Source organism: Motacilla alba, chromosome 2 (assembly GCF_015832195.1).
Source record: "Motacilla alba alba isolate MOTALB_02 chromosome 2, Motacilla_alba_V1.0_pri, whole genome shotgun sequence".
NCBI lineage: Eukaryota > Metazoa > Chordata > Aves > Passeriformes > Motacillidae > Motacilla > Motacilla alba.
The window spans coordinates 55,045,770-55,065,057 of NC_052017.1; the positions used below are offsets into that span (position 1 = coordinate 55,045,770).

Consider the following 19,288-nt stretch of genomic DNA (forward strand, 5'->3'; position numbering starts at 1 on the left):
ATATGGAAATGGTGTGAACAGAGCAGCAGGCATCCTGCAAAAGATGATGAACACTGCTGCAACCATCAGTTTTGGAGATAGGAGCCTCTGTGAAACCACTTCTCTTCAAACACACTTTTGCTAGCTATCCCAGAAACCCATCATCGTTCACATTACTTTCCTCTGTAATGTCTCTGTTCCTGAAGATGTGCTGAGCTCTAAGAAGCCTAGAAAAAGAGCATTAGCTCTCCCTGAGAAGTTTAAAAGTTGCTTTTTCCTAAGAGTGACATTTAATATCTGACCTGCTAGTGAAGAAGCATTATCAGGACAGCAGCAGCCCTGAGTTGCTTAACAAAGTAGTGTTGCTAAAAGGCTTGAAAAATTTTCAAATTTTTCTACCATGGTGCTGAAGGAGGGGAAAGTTTGGACATGGGGATGGGGAAGTAAACCTTCTTTTTGAAAGGGAGCACTGCCTCTTTGTGTAGAAATTTTTTTCCCCAGTGTTTAGGCTTGTTCAACAGTAATCCATGTGTTTTAGATTGTAACCCAGAGTCAGGAAAGCATCTGGCACAAACCCATGAGATTTAAAATTCTGCGTCACACCAGCTGTCTGTTAACAGACAGAAGGGGTAGGTTGTGTTTGGGGGGAGGAAGATTGGAGGGGGAAACAGTAACAACCAACATTTAGATCTAAAAATAGCAGCAAATAAATTTCCTCAAGCTTAAGGCTAGATGCAAATTTGTTTAGTGACTTTATGCACACAGCTTGTCTGGCCTGATGTAATTCCAGTCCATGTTTCCTGTCTTCATATTTCACCCAGAGTATGAAGAATGATTCCCCCCCTCCTTATTTTCATGCATGCTATAACATCAGATCCATCCTGCACAAGAAAAGCTGGACAGCTGACAGCTGGCTCCTACAGAATCTGAATATGTTAGTTTTACATGGTAGCGATGATTAAAGTACATGCTTGTTTCTTTCAGGTTCTAACAGCTTTTTGCCACTGGGAGAGTGGAATCCCTGCTAAACAGTATTATGTACTTCATGATACATCATGACACATCAATATTACATATATATGTGCTCTGCAAAGTTCTGCTTTGTCTTATTCCCAGTACACTTCTTGTTGATTCATTTTCATTACTTTCTTCCTAGTGAAATGAACAGCTAAATATAGCTAAAGGATGCCCAGTAAAGACTGTGTATTTCCTTTTTTTGAGACATTTTACTAGCAAGGAAGGGGCATCCCACTTGTTTCCATTGCAATCAGTAGTTGCCATGTAAACACATTGTGAAGCACATTTATGCTCCTAACGGAGGCTGGAGGTATTTTCCCCTGTTGGCTCCTCTGATCCCATTGTGCACTAAGTGCCACATTGTCTTCCAGTGGGAGAGACTACAGAATAAGCATGTTGAAGTACCAACCATCTTGTACTTTGCAGGTCATCACCTTTACTAATTTCAAAACTAAAAGTTCCTTAAGTAATTTGTAGTGGCCAGCTAGATAGTAGAACTCAGACAGGCTAAATATATATCTATTTTTCCAATAATAAATATGTGAAGGCCATATACTATACTAGTTTGACTTTTTTTTTTTTTTTTTTACTTTGAAAGATGAATGCTGAGAACTGCTCTATATTCTTTTTAGACCATAGGACTTTATTTTCCTGAAATGTACTTTCCTGTAACTGGATTTTTATGAGCCTGCACTTGTCTTGAGAATGTGATTTGCATGAAGTACAAGAGGATTTGTTTGTTGTGTGCTGTGAAAAAGCAGAATGAGCAGTAGATCATGTTCTTTCAAAGGGCTGGATTTTCAGAAGCAGACAAATTTTCCTTTTTACTTCATATTTTTTTTTCAGCTGAATCCACACCAAATACAATAGCAGGAGCTTTTAGCTGTTGTGGTTGGTTTTCTTTGTTTATGGTTTTGGTTGCTTTGTTTTGTCTTTTGCATGAGAAATGATGGAAAACTGAGTAAATACAGTGAAACAATCTCAAAATGTCAGTAGCTGTACTGGCTATGTACAAAATCTACATGAGCAAAATCATATTTTTAGAAGTTTTTAAAACAAAATTCGCTGACTTTTTTGTAGTTGAGAAGCCAAAAGCCCATTATCAGGTCTATTTTCCAACACAAAGCCATTTCACTGCTGAATTTGAATTTACCCTTCTGATTTGGTGGTAACTGAAAACTTTGGTGATACAGCTGAAGCACTAAGTTGTGCCTGCACTGTTTCATCTGCTCCTTGCAGATCCTTGTACCTTAGACTTGTGAAAAACACCAATCACTTGTTTTTAAAATTTTAAAAGTTTAATAGTAATAAAGTGGTTATAAAAATAGTAATATAATTAGAGTTATAAAAATTTGGACAATTAGGATTTAGGAAAATATGAGACAATAAAAACAAGGAGTTATGGACAGTCCAGGTACCTCTTTCTGGACAAAATAAGCCCCAAAAAGGACACACGTTAACAGAGGATTAACTCTTAAAAGCAATAGCCTGTTGCATATTCATACATCTCATACATGATGCATAAATTCCATTCAAACAAAGGATTCTGTCTGGTCAGTGTCAACTTCTCCCTCTGAATCCAAACGCTTCTTCAGGGCTGAGCGAAGTGGGAAGAAGTTAGTTTCTTCTGATAAGGGAGCAATAAATTAATTTTCTCTGAAAGATTTAGGTGTCCTGTGGCTGCTATCTTGGTGTGAGTACTCTCTTTAAAAAAAAGTATGTTACATAGCATAGTTTCTATTTTAACATTATGTTATAATCTAAAACTATATTTAACATACTACTTATGAAAATTAATACAGCATAACTTTCTAACATAACACATATAATATTAATTTTAATATTTGTAAAAAGCCAATCATAAAATACGCATTTTTCACAGACAGTCTTGCTCAAAACCATCCTAAGCATACAATATTCAATACAGATCAATTAAGTAAACCTTTCCTATGTTGTTTTTTCTCCTCTTTCAGTATACATATTGTGCCATGGAAAAATACACTGAAGTTAACTTTCCTCTTCTGATTGCTGGTGTTATTTATCAAAGTTTGAGCAAGCCATGATTGTCCTTTGTTGAAATGAAGCTAAACAAAATTATGTGAATTGGTCATAAATAATTTTTATGTCAGTGGAAAATAAGGTACCTTTAACTAATACAGCTCTCACACTACTGCTGCAATCAAAGTATTATAATTGTAAATTGTCCTGTCCAAGGTCATCAGGGGGCTGATTTTACACTAGCCTTGGGAGATAAGATCAAGACATGGGTCAAGTTTGTAGTGCCAAATAGTTCAAGTCAGTTGTATCTTTATTATCTGCAGGAACAGATCTCAAAAGCAACTCCCTTCTTACAAGTCTCCTTTCCCCCTTCTTCTTTCCCCCTCTCCATTCTTGAAGCTTTGCTAGGGAGCCAGTGCCCAGCACTCAGTGTGAAAAATGAAGAAATTTGGACTTAAGTGCAATTAAAGATCATCAGCTCTCAAGACAGCATACAGTATAATAACATAATTAAACTCAGTCTACTCAGATCATATCCACAACCCCCATTTGTAATACCTCTGGACTCTGTTCACTCCTTACTAAATGGGTAGAGAAGGGATTTCATCTCTCTTGAGCTTGTACTGCAGAAGAAATTTTTGACTGACTATGATCACAGAGGCTATTTTGTAAGAAGAATTCAAACTCATTGCCTTTCCAGCTATGATTAACATCTGCTCAGTACATGTATTAGACATGAAATGAGCAAGTAGGAAACTGGTTTCTAAGCCACAGGTAAGAGCCCTACAGTGGCAAAAGGTCACAGCTAAGCAGAGACAGAACAAGAGACATCAATTGATCATAGGTACTAATGAATGCAATCATTTTTGGAGATGAAGCTGTAAGTTTCTTTTTGTTGTTCTTTAGAAAACTTGGTAGTTAGAGTGGTGAAATCCAAATGGTCAGCCAGATGAACTAATGTTTATTAAAACAGTACTTTCCTTGGACAAAATCAGACTATATTTTCTGGCTTTGAATTACTTACATAGATTATTTATTAACTATGACCTGTTGTGTTTCTCACCTGTCTTGTTTCCATTTCTATTGAAATAATTCTACCAGTTTCAAGTTGCCAGCACTTCTTTTCTTTGTGTACCTTCACCATGCATACCCATACTTTGGAGCACACAGGCTTTTCTAATCTGCTTCAAATGAGACAAGTGATTGCCTCATCCTCTCATGATTTCAGAAATGTCCTCATGTAGTTCAGGGCCCAATTTAAAATTATTTCCCTTGCTTTAAAAATATTTCACATCAAACCCTCCATCAAATTTCAAGTATCAGCTGAAATTTTGCCTTCTTTCCTCACCCACTTATTAGTTTTTTTTCTCCTCTGCTGTTAATAATCTCTGAGATTGTATTGTTTTTAATTTAGCACAGTACTCTGATAAACAACCCGTGTGGCAGAATTCTTTATTTTTGGTTATTATTGACTGGAGTGTGAGTAAAGCAAGACAGGCCATAATTCTGTTTAAACCAAACAATTAAAAACCTGTCAGGAACTGATGGTATTATACCATCAGTAAAGTCTGGTCATCTCAACATACTTCTGAATTCTGGTCAGGGCTCCCATGGGATCCTGTGCTTTGCCTGATGCTGTAATGTGTGCTGTGAGATTGGGGTTTTGTGAGTTGGTTATATACTTGGTTATTAATATGGGCTTTGTTAATGTAACATGAATGCACCTCTAATCCTGTGGTGATGATGATTATTTGGTAATGCACTGCATGATTGAGAATATTGAGCTGCTGAGAAGATTTTCAATTTATTTAAGTGATCCTGTCAGTCAACTTGATCTCAGCCTCCTTTGAACTGATGCACAGAGGGACAATGCCTACCCCAAACTGCTATGCCACTGCGATACACGAGATGGCACCTGAGCTTGTGAGCTGGGAAGTGCTCTTAAATCCTTCTCCCTAGACATGGTCACCAAGGGAAAATCTTGGGAATTCTGGACCCATTAGCTGGAAGTGCCTGGGGGCAAGAGCAGTAAACATGAACTGTGGTTGGTTCTTACAGAAAAAGGTAGTGGAGGGAGATCATTCAGAAAAAAACATAGATTCACCAATGGGTAAAAAAGGAGCAGAAAAAAAAAATCTTCCCGATGTGACTTGTAGACAGATATGTTTCTCTTTTGAAAATGTCATTGTTTATATTACTGTTGATTTGTTAAGTTACAAAATAGGATTTTAGTAGTGTTAATACCGATTTTAATATCAAGAAACTCAGCTCTGGCAGGAAAGAAAGGAAAAGGACCTGAGAGAATGTGTGTGTTATGATATGGATATTTCACTCCAGTAAGGTGGCTTTTTTCTTTCCAAAGGAGTTGGTCATAGGAACCCTGCAGGGAAGCAGAGATTATTAGCCCTTCTTGTGTGACCTATGGATGTTGTGGGATTCCACTATTAAAGGACATTATTGTGTGCTTTTGTTACTAGATGGCTAAGCTTCCCCCTTATATCTTACAGAAGCTAATTATGAAGCTTTTTAAATATAGGAGGAAAAATACCTCTTTCTCCTTGAGCCTATGATCAACTAATTTTAGCTTGCCACAGCTTGTGGCCACTGTTTTTCTAAACAGTTGTGGTTCCTCTAAAGAAGTAGCTTTTACAAAATGATCCTCTTCAGGCAGGAGGAACAATCCCTTTTCTCTAATCATGCTTTACAATGTCAGTGACAACACTAAGGGGATGACATGCAAGCTCTGATGAGGTTTGCTGCATCAGCTGAAGGAGTTAATGTACTGGTAGTTTTTCTTCTCTGTAGAGTGAGCACTAAAGAGTGTATTTCAGATGTGGAAGTACAGAATCTGGCATCTTTGCAAAAGTCACCATTGTTGACAGTTTAAGCCAAAAGGTTGAACCTTGCACTGAAGCAACTGATGCCCAGAGGTGTCCTCATGTCTGCCAGCTGGGCTATGAGGGTGCAGACCTGTGGCAGGGCACTGCATACAAGGCACTGCATACAAAGGCACTATATACAAGGCAATAACTTTTTAAACCACTATAGCAGATTTATTTTTTGCTAGTCTATTGGTGCTGTAAAAAGTTGTTGCCTGTCGGAGTCTTCCCCGGGTCAGGGTGACCCCGAAAGGTGGAAAAGTCTCTGCTCCAACCCGTGCCTTCAAAGAAAGACTCAACAGTCTTCAGCCATCGGTCTCAAGGTTGTTTATTGTATGTAATCTAAGATTTTCTTCCTGAACTGCTGCGGTCCATTCAGCAGGTCAGCCAGAGGCACACTCTCCGCCCCTGAGGCTGGTACTATCTTTTATACTAAAAACTATGTGTACTATATTTACAATTCTGTACCAATAGTTATCACCTATGTTAGATAGTTAGCTCCTATTCTAAACCAATCTTAAAGTGCCAACATCACCCAAATCATGGAGGCTAGGAAGAAGAAAGAAGAGGGACAAGGCACGCCCAAATCCCTCCATCTTAGAACTCCTGACCCCCCTGTACTGAGTCCAAAACCCCCCTGTACAGCACTCAAACCCCCTTGTACAGAGGACAAAACCCCCATGTACAATACCTGAAAAATTTTCCCTTTACCTTGTGATTATCTCTGTTAAACTTCTGTGACTTGTAATTCTTCATACAGAGTTGATAATTTGCTCCATGGGCTAAGATCAAAACCCCACATATCCTTGGCTGCATGCCAGGTCTCAGAGTCCCCTGCCAGTGGCTCGGGCCATCCAGGGCACCCAGAGGGGTGTCCTGGGTTTCGACAATTGCCCTCTTTTTTTTAACTAAAAACACAGATCCAGCCTGAAAACACATGCTATGCTAGATCTAGGCTTGTGCACTCTCAGCTGGTGGTACAAAGAGAGCACGGGCCACCAAATTTTAGGGACTTCAAAAGATCCAACTGCTTTGACAAACTGTGTGTACCCTCTGAACTCATTGCAATGGCCAATCAATAATGCAGTCCTGAGCCAGATTTTCAGGGTTTTCCCATGGCTGCTGTGGGTCAGGATCGCATGGTCCTGTTCTGCACAACCTTTCCAGGCCACCAGGCAGCTCCCAGACGCAGGCAGTCTTATCAAGCAGTTGAGCTCTTAAGTGATCTCAGCTCTTAGGTGATTTCTACTTCTTTAGTGATTTCAGCTCTTTGCTTGCTAAGTGCAGTAGCAGCAGATGCAGGGAGAGAGAGGAGAAGCACTGCATGAAGTTCCACAGAGGTGTCCTTTATTGGCCGCTTCTGCAAAGGGGGATCAGTGACAGCTCCTTCTGCCAAACTGGGCAGAGGAGAGTGTTTATATAGGGTTTAGGAATTCTGGACATTGTCCAATGGTAAGGGTCAAGGCAAATATGGCCTATAGTCTTACAGAGAGATAGCAAGGATCTGAGGGCGGAAGAGGGGTTTTTTGGTCCAGTCATCATGACTAGGCATTTCCTATCTTAGGCTGCTGACCGCCAGGGAGGCCTTGCAGGCTCTGGGCCTGCTACAAGGCAAAACAAAACACATTAGATGAAGCCACTGTGAGTGTTGATTGTGAGCTTCAGCCTTAAAATTGAGCCATTCCACTGTTTCAGCAGGCTAAGGAGATTCTTCTGGCACTTGTCATTCCTGAGCTGGGAAGTATCAACCTATTGAAAAGTGTCATCTGCATTCAAATATGTGTACCTTAGGCCATCAATCACACATCCACCAGCTGGTGGCCTAAGTCTAATCACTGCAGTGAAGGCAGAAGCCTGCAGAGCCTTTCTCCAAGGGCAGATATAGCCCCCAACCTCTAGCAGAGTGTGAGATTAACTTTCAAATTTTAGTATATATTTTCAAGGATGAAACTATGCAAAGATCCTTTTATTACTTCTGCAGCACCCACAGGTTTATCCATGTTCTGAAAAGATGCTGTTAATACCAAACCCTGTGGAATGAACATGGAATAACACCATATTAACCAAACCACTATTATGAGTAAAAAAATATTAAGTTTTGATAATTTTTCAGAGGCTGTGTAGGAGTGAAACAGCTAGTTGAAATTATGAGTTGTATGGTTATGGGGCAAAACCAGGTCAGCTGACAGAGTTACTTAATTCCCCCAATCCCTCTGTCCTCACTTCTCTCCGTACATACTCAGCTGACTCACTCAACTCTCTCAGAAGACTGTCTGTGAATATCACTACCAAATGCAGGCACAGATTTTGTGTATTTATATTATATTCTCTTCATTTCCAGGTTCCTAGGTGCAGAGGAAGGGCAGGAACATTTTTGCAAAAACACTAACACTTGTGCTGAAGTAATGAATTGTTGTGTAAAACCCTATAGACTTAAACCACAACCCTGAAGAGATAATAAATTAATGGAAAAGTGCCTGAAGGGGAAATACAGGGAAAAGCAATTTGGCTGAGGGTGCACTGGAATTAAATGGCAAAATTAGAAGCATAACCCTGAGAATAGACAACCTTGAAGAAGCTGATGGGCATCAAAGCACAAAGACAAATTTTTTATATCTATTTATTTCAATAGGAATTGTGTGGCCATACAGCGTAGCAATCTACATCTTATTGAAGATTAAATACCTTCAAAAATCTGTCCTATTGGGCCAGTATGTTTTTATATCTCTGGCTACAAGAAAGATTCATCCTCAGAAGAGAAGATACTGAAATAGTTAACTCAATATTTTTGTTAACTTTATGGTTTCTGAGTTTAAAAATTTCATTTTACCTACCACTTCAATTCCAAAATATCTATCTTTAAGTGTCTTACTGCTTTTTTTTTTCCCCCATTAGGCTCTAGCAGCCTTCTTGGACTAGAACTGACTCACTTCATACCATATCCATGGCAAGTGTAACTGAATTAAGTTCAGTGAAGTTATTTTTAGTTTACACTGGTTTTATAGGGCCTATCTAGTGTGAGTCACTTGATAATTATCTTCAGCATGAAAAAAAACCCTACTTCGTTCTAATTCTTTTTTTTTTAGTGTAAGCTAAATAAAACCTCTGAATAATATCCCAGCCAGTAACAGGAATGGAATGGATGTGGCAGTCCGAGTATGATGCGTGCAGTGAGAAAAGAAACTGAACTTACACAGATTTGGTAATATCAAGAAGCCTCTTTTCAGGCATGAGCACAGGATGGCTCACAGATGTGGGAGCTGTAACATTACCTCCTTTAAATCTGTCTCATTCTTTCTCTCCTGGGAAAGAGATATAGCTTGGGTTTGTTCAAAAAATGAGAAGTGTAGCAGGCGCAGGCCCTGCAAACCTGCCTTGGTATTCGGAGGCCTAAGATAGGCAAAATGCTGAGTCATGAGGACTGGATCTTAGGAGCCCCTCTCTCCCGCTCTCGGACCCTTGCTTGACTCTCTGTAAGGCTATAGGTCACTTCCCTTTAACCCTTACCATTGGACAAATTCTCAATCCCCTTTTGCCCTATGCAAACCCCTGTTTCTGCCCGGCTCATCAGAGTCGCTGCTCCTGAGACCCTTTGTGGAAGAACTACAAAGAAGACCAATAGAGACATCTTCTCGGAACCTCACACAGCTTCTCTCCTCTCTTTTCCTGCGTTAGCTGAATGCCTGCTGCATGCCCCAGCCAAGCCTAGCAAGCCCAAGAGCTGAAATCATTAATGAGCTGAAAATCACAAAAGCTGAATATTACTAAAGGCTTTCTAAGGCACAGGCTGGAGGCGCTGCTTGAAGCATGGACGGGTGGCTCTTATCAGATCTGAGCTATCTGGCTTTAATGCAGCTACCTGGGAACACCCCCGTAGCCCAGCAAGCGGCATTAGAGAAGTCCCTTGGGCTTGACTGGAAGTGTGCCTGTTTCCAGATTTGTTCTAGAGCATCTGCTAAAAGCAATTTCACAGATAGTTGTCTCTTCATAGACACATCCTGGGGACATAAATCAAGGTATCTCGTCCCACACACACACATAGATATATGTAAACAAACAAACAAACAAAACCCCTCATAACAAAACAACCTCAAAAACCCAAAAAAACTTGGGAAACCCAGCCAAACTTAAATCCAGCCCCCTCCAGTTTCCTCTTGTTAATGCACACATGGTTGCTGATTCAAGCCAGTCTCTGATTCTGGCTGTGGTATTAAAGAAGTAATTTCTGATTTCTTTGTTTCCAGTGGTCTCATTTAATGGAAGGCATATCTAAGTGGTGGTTTGTAACCATAAAGAAGATAGATGTTGACACTGTGTTTCCAAAACAAAATGAATACTATATTTACAAAAAGTTATATGTTATCAACACCATTTTTTTATAATGTGGTGAGTAGCACTGTTAGACCTTGTTTTTGGAGATGCTGGAAGTTCAAGCATACAGAATTTTTTTCCTGGATATCAGAATTTGCTAATGGTGTTCCTTTTAAAGCATGTGCAGGCAGTAGTGATATTGAATATACAAACAAGTGTTCCTCTAGTTATGTTCTCTTCAAGTGCAAATTGCAAATTCAGTCAGTGCTTGAAAAGCAGTCACTAACTTGGTGCATGTAAATTTTAACTGTGATTGGACTGCAGGTGTGAAAACAATAACAATAAAAAACTGTGTATAATTCTATGACTTAGGCAAATTCTTTTTTTCCTAGTACTGTCATCTGTGATAGTACAGCTTTCTAATGTAGTAAAAGTATTCTTGAATGAAAGGAACATTAAAGGTGTAACTCATCAGAAAAGTCAATTAATCAAATGTAAAGAACACCCTAAGACTGGAGTTAATGAATTTCATCTTTGCTCAAATGTCTGAAAGAGAAACACTTTATATCATAATATGAAAGTCACTAACCAGTGAAATTAAAATTAGTTCTGACAGTGTTGGAATGAGCCATAAGAGCCTCTCAGGGGAAAGAATTAACTTACAAATGATTTCATTTTAAAACTTAAACAAATTTTTATTTCTTGGGAATAAAATCTTCTAATTGGTGTACATTAGTCTGGCCAATCAGATGGGCTATTTTTCAGCAGGTTTTTTTTGCCAGAAAACATAATACAATTTACTGTCAGAGAATAAAGTTCCTAATATGCATTCTTCAAAACAAAAGTTCTACTTTTCATCCCTTTGAAATGAAAATGAAGAATTCTCATAGAATGAGATTTGTCCAGTTGCATTTCTGCTTTTATGTGTCAACATACTTAATGTCAGTAAACTATAAACTTGATACTGCTATGAATATTTTCTTTTTTTACTCCTTTGCATAATTTCAAGTTTAAATAAGTAATTCTTCACACAGTAAATTGTAAATAAAATATTTTTTGAAGTAGCTATTTAGTTATTTTTATGATTCCAACATGGTCAGAATATAGAAGTGAGTACAACCACAAGTAAAATTTGTAAAGATATTTTTGGATGAAACATTTTACAGTCAGGAGACATTATTCATGGCTCTTGTTAAGTAGAAAATAGCACTACATTCCATTTTGCCATGTTTCTTATTTGTAAAGAAAGTTACTCCTTGTTTGGATTTTTTCACCCACCCTAGCTACAATTTTCCATGTACAGTAGTATAAGAAATGAAAGTAAACTTGATGCCATATAGCCCTACATCTGTTTTAACAATATTACCTACACATTGAAAACGTCAGGAATATCCGTTAGTGTATTGCTAAATAACAGGACACACCTCATCACAGTCCACATTGAAAATTGTTTCAGTCACTACTTTTGAAGTTTAACTATCATTAATTTTACTTTAGAACATAAAAGCAGAGCTGAGTTCAAGCAAATTAATACCATATTTTGCCAGCCTCGGTGCAAAACCTTTGGAAACAGGTGCAGAAACAGCAGCTCACAGACAACATACAGTGCTGATACACCCCTGCAAGTAACTGTATAGCCACATAGACAGCTATACAGCTATACAGAAAGACATGTATTGCCTTTTTGTGTATTGCTTTACTCTGTGCATTGGCAGCCTGTGTCATTGCCTGCTGTTGACGACAAAATCCACCATGCTAAGACAAGTAAGAGGTTTACAGCTTTTGCTGTAATTGATGTGGTGTAAGTATTGGGGTAGAGAAGAGGTCCTATATGCTTATCTGCTCTTGCCATTCCTAGTCCTGGGTTAAGGCCTGTAAGGTCTCAAGATAGGTGCAACGAAGTGAAGCTCTGTGGTGTGGTATCTGGAATTTGTTGGAGTACAGAACTTGCTAGGATCTAGACTTTCTTTTAAGAGAGAGACAGCTCTAAAACCACTGGGTTTTCCACTGAGTAACCACAGACAATATGGTTGGATACATTTCATTACTCCATGTTAATGGGATCTTCACAGATCTTATCTTGCTTATCTGTTGGATGAGAGACATAAATATTACAACTAGTAAATACAAGTACATTTCTGACACTGGGACTTCCTGCTAAGTCATTTAGAATAAGAAATATTTTTTTCCTAGTTGCAACAACCCTTTCTTCTCATAAGAAAGGGTAGTATGTGCATACAAGCAAACACATTTTTTTTCTCCTGAATTTAGTGGCAACCACCACTGAGGTTAGTAGAATGGAATGGCTACATCAGGTTTGGAACAGTCTTATGGCAGAAGTAACTTCACTGAATTGCTCCTGATTTCTAACCCTCTCCTTTTTCCTCCTTGCCTGTGAAGCCTTCTCATATCAGTTGTATTTTGTTCTTTTCCTGCAGGAGAAAATATAAGAAAACATCACAGAGGTAAGAGTAAATCGCAGAGGACTGGAAGGCATTTGTGAGTCATTTCTCTCTTTGTTAGGGGGTTTGGAAAAGGATTTTCCTGTTACCAGGTTGGTGTTTTTTTTATTTTTCTTTTCTTGGGGAAATGCCATTCTAATGATTGTTTCCCACTTTAAGGGCTATCTTGTGCTGCTGCTGCTCCCAATCTTTTTTGCTGCTAATAGTAGTCCTCCCCTCTGATGTTAGTGGTAGTTCTCTCTGAGTAAAGACAGAAATGTTTGTCTTTGAAGGTGAAATCCTAACATCACACCATTTCTTCTGCAAGATCTGCTGGCTCTAACTTGTATTGTTTGCTTATTCTGTAATAACAAAATGAATTGCAGTCTTGTAGAGTTACTAATAATCTGTGCCATTGAAGTAGACTGAAGGAAAATGTGAATCCTGTTGATTAGGAGACCATATTATAGTCTCTAGATGTAGTTATCTTACTTCTTCCTTGTAGGAGGCAGGCTCAATGGGGGTCTTTGACAGATAAATTTTCTTGCTTTAGAACCCCTGAGCATGCTGGCAGTTAAGCCAATATGATGCCTCAATTGGCTAAGGCATCATAGGCACCACTCCTGCTATAACCCTTTGGTGAGGATTATCGTTCTAATGCAGCAATGACAGGACAGGCTATATGCATGCTTGTGTGTTGCAGCCACAAGAAACTGAAGTGTGGTGGCTTGAGTCTTAGACAAGGTGGGTTTAAGCTATGAGAGTTTAGTAAAAAATTACTGATTTGGAGACTTCTATGGTGATCTATGTAAGAGGGCATTGGATAATGTGACACACAAGAACAGGGAGAAGGTAAATATGCTCCCAGATTTTTTTTCTAAATATGGGGCTGACACTGTAGGTCTACTTTTGCAGGTCTACTTTTCTCCCCATTTCCCTTGCTGCTGCCATGATTATTAAATAATTATGGACATTTCTCTGGCCACAGGTCTTCAGCTGATGCAAGAAGATTTTTTCCAGAATGAATGATTGCACTGTGTTTGTGTGTATTTGCGAGTGCGTTGGACTGCTTGCATTGTCAAAGCATTGCATTGAGTACTGTGTCTTATTTAGATATCTCTTCTGTGTGCATAACTTTGACAATAGCAAGGTTTGTATTCATCATCTCTTTTCTATGGGAGACTTTCTGTAAGCCTCAGAAGAGAGATGTAAGTATGTTCTACAAGTCCAGGTGTAGAACATACTTGTACATTCTTGTGCTGATGATGTACATAGAATACAATACGTCGGTTTGTTTAAACATAGCATTACAGGGATAAGTGTCATGCCCTGTAGGATTTTGAACTTTCTGGTTTTTTTCACTTACTGTTACACATGCCAGCTGCCTGCCTGATGGTGTGCATCCTTGCAGCAATTTTGCAAATGGGCTTTCATGACCTTCTGATGTCTAAAATTATGTGAGCTCTGCAGAGGCCAAGAGGCCACTGTGGGGACCAGCATATGGCAACTGCTGAGCAGCTGCTCCTGATAACATTGCCCAGTGGGTGTTGACTGGTGGCCCGGAGGGCTCTATAGCACAATGGGCTAACTGTTATTTAGGTCTAGGAACCACACATTGGCAGCACCCAGGGAAACCTAGATGGCTAGTAAGATTCTCTCTTTAATTTTCTACCTGCTGAGTGATTTAAGTATGATGCTAAATGGAAAATTGCACATACTGCCCCCTGGTGCAAAAGCATAAAATCCAGCAAAAAGAAATGGTAGGACAGCAGTTCACCTAGTCTGGTTTTAAGTAACACCTGTTAAGTTAGTAATTCCAGCAATGTGCATAAACTGAAGATTTGGGTCACGTTTCCACCTTCATTTCTCACATTCAGGTTTTCTTTTTGCCTTTGATATGTTTTTATAAAACAATCTTTGTGCTTCCTACATTACTGAGCTCTGAGGGTGTCTGACAGCTGAACTGAAATTATCTATGGCTTACTTTTCCATCTTCCTTTTGTTTCTGTTTGGAGAGTGTTATCACATAAGAATGCCTACATGATAGCAGCAGCAGCTATATAGAAGAAACAGTGCTGTCCTTTATATGTTGCAGTGAGTGTAAAGAAAGTTTCCTCTAAATGCAGACCCTGTTGGGAGGGAAAACAAAAACATGTAAGAAAATAAATGAGGTACATAAGAAAATGTAATAAGAAAGAGCTGAGATAAAATTTGAGCCATCCTAAAAGTGTAATTAGAAATGACAGACAGTGACTTTTACATTGATCATTCTGTTAATTGAGATGGGGGCTTTCGTAAGAGTAATAAATTGGTATGATTTTCCTTCTAAACTTGGAAGTTTCATAGCTATCTAGACAACCCTAACTTCACTAGTCCCAACTTGAATTGCATCTGAACTACTGAATGTGATGTATATTAATCACAGCAATACCAGAGAAGTGGGATATTTAATCTGAACTCAAGTCATTTTATCATTCTGCTGTCTAGTTCCCTTTGGTAAGTGAACAGTAGATACCTTATTATGTAGTGAGTGGAGAAGTAGTCAGAAAGAGAAAGAACTAGACAGGAAGCCAAAGCTCTGAACTTCCAGGTCCTGAGTTTTTTTGGTGGGTTTGTTTGTTTGTTTGTTTGTTTGTTTGTTGGGGTGTTGGTTTTTTTGTTTTGTTTTGTTTTGATGGGGTTTTTTTGAGCACCTGAGACCTCAGTCATGTTTGATTTGACTGTTTACACTCCCAGTTGTCCTGAAGACTGCCAGCTGTGGTTCTCTTGGATGAATTCAGCTAGTGCAGGCAATTTGGCACTTCTAAAGACTCACTAAAGTCCAATTTATTGTGAAAAAAATTGTCAGGTAAATAATCTGTGTTAGTTTACATGGCATAAATTTTCCTCCATTAGTCCACCATCATGCATTTTTATTCCATCAGTAACACAGAATTGCCTGTGTCACTCTTTTAATTTAGCTGCATGTTGGTTAATTGTACAGTTTAATTTTCTATTAAGATGCAAATGCTTATTTTACAGTGACCTTACTTTAGATAAAAGCCAAGAAAAAGGAGTCCTGATATTTTATCTGTCCATCATGGATGAATTAATTTCTTCCCTCTAAGTATCTGTTAATGCTTTACATAAAGTACGAAGTAGAAAAGGAAATGTTAAAGGAGAAGCCACTGCTCAAACATTCTCACATCCTTCAGGGAGTTACATACACATGCCACCCCAGACCTAAACTGCAAGGCCCAGAGTCCCTTTGCAGCAGGCAGCTCCATGGAGCTGTGGGTGCCTCTTTTGATTCCTTGCTCACACACACTCTCGGATGCGCTTCCTCCTGTTGTGATGCACTAGCTAGTTATTTGGATGCTGCACTGGGTGTTGTGTTACATGAATGTTTCCCCCTTTCCCTCAGGTGGTTATTCCATTGGTAAGGTGATCTGTCCCTTGTAGCTCCTCCCTTCGCCCCTCCTCACTGGTATCCCATTGGCTGCGGCCCTCCGTCCCAGCCTCCCATACCGCGGGTATAAATGTCCCTTGGGTTTGGGGTTCGCTCTCTTTTTTCACCTGGATGGTCTACGCAGCAGATGTCCCTTTCCAGCTAATAAACAGGACATCAGAACCACATGGAGAAAGAGCGCTTCTCGTCCTTTACTTCGTCCATGTAGGATCCGTGCGGGTTTAAATCCCAAACTAGCCAGGGGGATTTACAGCCCGAAACCCACGGGTTCCTTCATCCTCCTTCTTCAGGCTCAACAGTAGGTTTTCTGCTGCAGGTCAGCTCAAGCTGGCTGCCTCCATAAAGGGACCCAGAATACAGAATTCCATGGAAAATTATACCCTTATGACTTAGCATCTGCCCCTCACATCCTCTTCATGTGCCTTGAATGCATTTCTCAGTCCAATAGTGGGTTTTGTTTTGGGGTCTTCTAACATCTTACTGAGTTATTTCTCAAGTGTTCATGCAGGCAGGCCATTAACTCTTCATAACTTGTCAAGTTACATCTTCTTCTAGTGGCTCTAGTTTTCTTATCTTCCAATTTCTGATCCTGGCACATGGGGTCCCTGGTAGAGCCTAGGAAACTAAAAAAGCCCTAGACATAGGATGATCAGTACTTTGCCATAATCGAAACATCGTGTTATTTATATTCTTCTCATACTAAAGCCAAGACACAGCACTATAGTGCCTACTAGAAAAATAACACAGAATATTAACTACCCCAGCTGAAAGCATATCTAGATGCTTCAAAGCTTGTGGCCTAAATCATGCTAAGCAAACTACTCAGGCTAAGCAAGTGAAGCTAAGAAGACTAAATCCACACTGTGGATTAGTCTTATAACTGTGTGTAATTCATTCTACTTCAAATGTACTTATGCTAAAGAATAGCATGTCTCAGCAGGAAATGTAAACAAAGGGTCTTTGAAATATGACTTTGGCTCTGAATAAAAGCATCCTAATGGGTCCTGCAAAATACTAATGTGGTTTCTTCAAAAAAAGATTGTACTCTGATTAAGAAAGGTTGACGTCTGATACAAACCACATGGCCAAAATATTAAGACCTCCCTAATCTTCAGAATGATTTTTTTTCTACTTCAGACAATAAGGCAGGAAACTCATAAGCAGAGATCTTTTCCATCCCTTTCCCCTTTTCTTATTTTTTCATCTCTGTATGTGCTTCTTAGTTCCAGTTTGCTTCAGCATTTAGTTAATACGCTCTTGGAGAAATGTATTTATGCTAGTGTGGAGCACAAGAGACGAAACTATAAACATAATGGTGTTACTTACAAAATAAGTGGAAAAGAGTATTTTCCCCCCAGATTTAGTTGGTAATCATCAGGGTTGCTTATGCTGAACCTCTGTAGGTAAAAAACAATCCACTGTCACTTTTGAAATATATTGCCTTGCATGTCTCATTCTAAGTAATCTATAAGTTTTGGCATGCACTTCCTGTGAGGAAAACTCTGTGCTGGGAATAATCTCATCTTTTAGTGCTATTAGGCACACTAAAGAGATCTTTATTGGAATGAAGCATCAGTGCACTCTCAAAGCTAATTGAGTAAGAACTTTATCACAGAATTAGTAAAGTTGCAAGGGACCACAGTAGGACATCTGGCCCAACCTCCCTGCTCAAACTGGGTCATTGTAGAGTACATGTTAAAGGAGTGTGTCCAGATGGTTCTTCCGTATCTTCTATAAGGAAGACTCCACCCCCTCTCTGGTCAATCTATTGCAGTGTGTGGTCACCCATACAGTAAAGTTCTTCCTCATACACAAGTGGATAGGTAATTAATTGATTTTTTTTTTCCATCAAGTATTTATAAGGTATGAACTATAGCAACTTCTTGGCAATTTTCAGTACTGGGTTATTACAGAAATCTGGTCATTTAAATTACCCTATGATGAAGCATTTCCATGACTTGTTCAGACCTCCTATGTCTTAGGTGTGTCTCAAATTACCTTTGGATTGATAAGGACTTGTTTTAATCCTTCACTTTGATTTAGCAGTCAGACACTGGGGAAGAGTGGGAGGTAAGGAGGAAAGAGGTAGAAAGAACAAAATTGTTAGTGACTGATGTTATCTTGACAGTTAATATGTGAACAAGCTTTTAGTTGGGGACATCCTCAGAGGGTGGGTGATGTAACTGAAGTCCTGCATAAGCTTCCAGACTTCAAAACCTCTCACTTCTTCAATGTGTGTCTCTCTTGCAAATGATGAAGGGTGAATCCTAAGGCATTTTGTTTAAAATCTATCAAATACAAGGGATAAGGCATCTCTGCTGAGAGAATTTGCCCTAGGACAGAATCAGCTATCTCCTGGCAACAGGATATTTTCTCAAGTGAAATTTCTCACTTTTATTGTGAATTGCACTTGAACCATATACTGGTTTTGGCTGGGATAGAATTAATTTTCATCTTAGTAGCTGGTACAGTGCTGTGTTTTGGATTTAGTATGAGAACAACATTGATAACACACATGTTTTAATTATTGCTAAGTAGGGCTACCTGTAGAACAAGGACTTTTCTGTTTCCCATGCTCTGACAATGAGGAGGTCCACAAAAGCCTAGGAAGGAGTAGAGCCAGGACAGCTGATGCAAACTGGCCAAATGGATCTTCCACACCACAGAACATCATGGTTTATATACAAACCAGAAGGAGTTAGCCAGGAGCTGCTGATCACTGCTTGGTAATGGGCTTGACATCAGTCCATTGGTGACAAGCAACAGCATTCCTTATTTCTCTTGGGTGTTATTTCTTAATTTCATGCTCTTCTTTTCATTTTATTATTGTTACATCTTGCTTCAATTATTAATGTGTTCTTATCTCAATCCACAACTTTTACCTTTATTATAATTCTCCTCCCCATCCCACTGAAGGGGTCACGAGTGAAGAGAGTGAGTGAGAATCTGTGTAGTACTTAAGTGGTCAGCTGGGGTTAAACCATAACCAGCCACTAATAAGCCTTATCAAATTAAGGAAAACTATAAACCCTCTTCCCTCATTTCCACTTCAGAAAGTCTATTGGTTTGATTTCTTCTGATTTAACTCTGTGTTTTCTTTAAAACTTTGGCAATAGATTATCTAAGTATTTTTTTCCTCCCAACAAATGCATTTTGTTGGCTCTGTTGTCTTGCCTATTTTGAGATGATAACTTGGGGATGGGATTTACTTTAAT

At 39.1% G+C, this 19,288-nt stretch overlaps 1 protein-coding gene across 2 annotated transcripts in view; it reads left to right on the plus strand.

Moving 5' to 3' along the window:
* Positions 1 to 19,288, plus strand: part of PDE1C (phosphodiesterase 1C) — a 351,275-nt gene that overhangs the window by 148,852 nt on the left and 183,135 nt on the right. For both annotated transcript variants that reach the window (XM_038125944.1, XM_038125952.1), the window contains one exon: positions 12,623 to 12,649. In XM_038125944.1, coding sequence (XP_037981872.1) covers positions 12,623 to 12,649 — 27 coding nt within the window. The remainder of the gene's footprint in view (positions 1 to 12,622; positions 12,650 to 19,288) is intronic.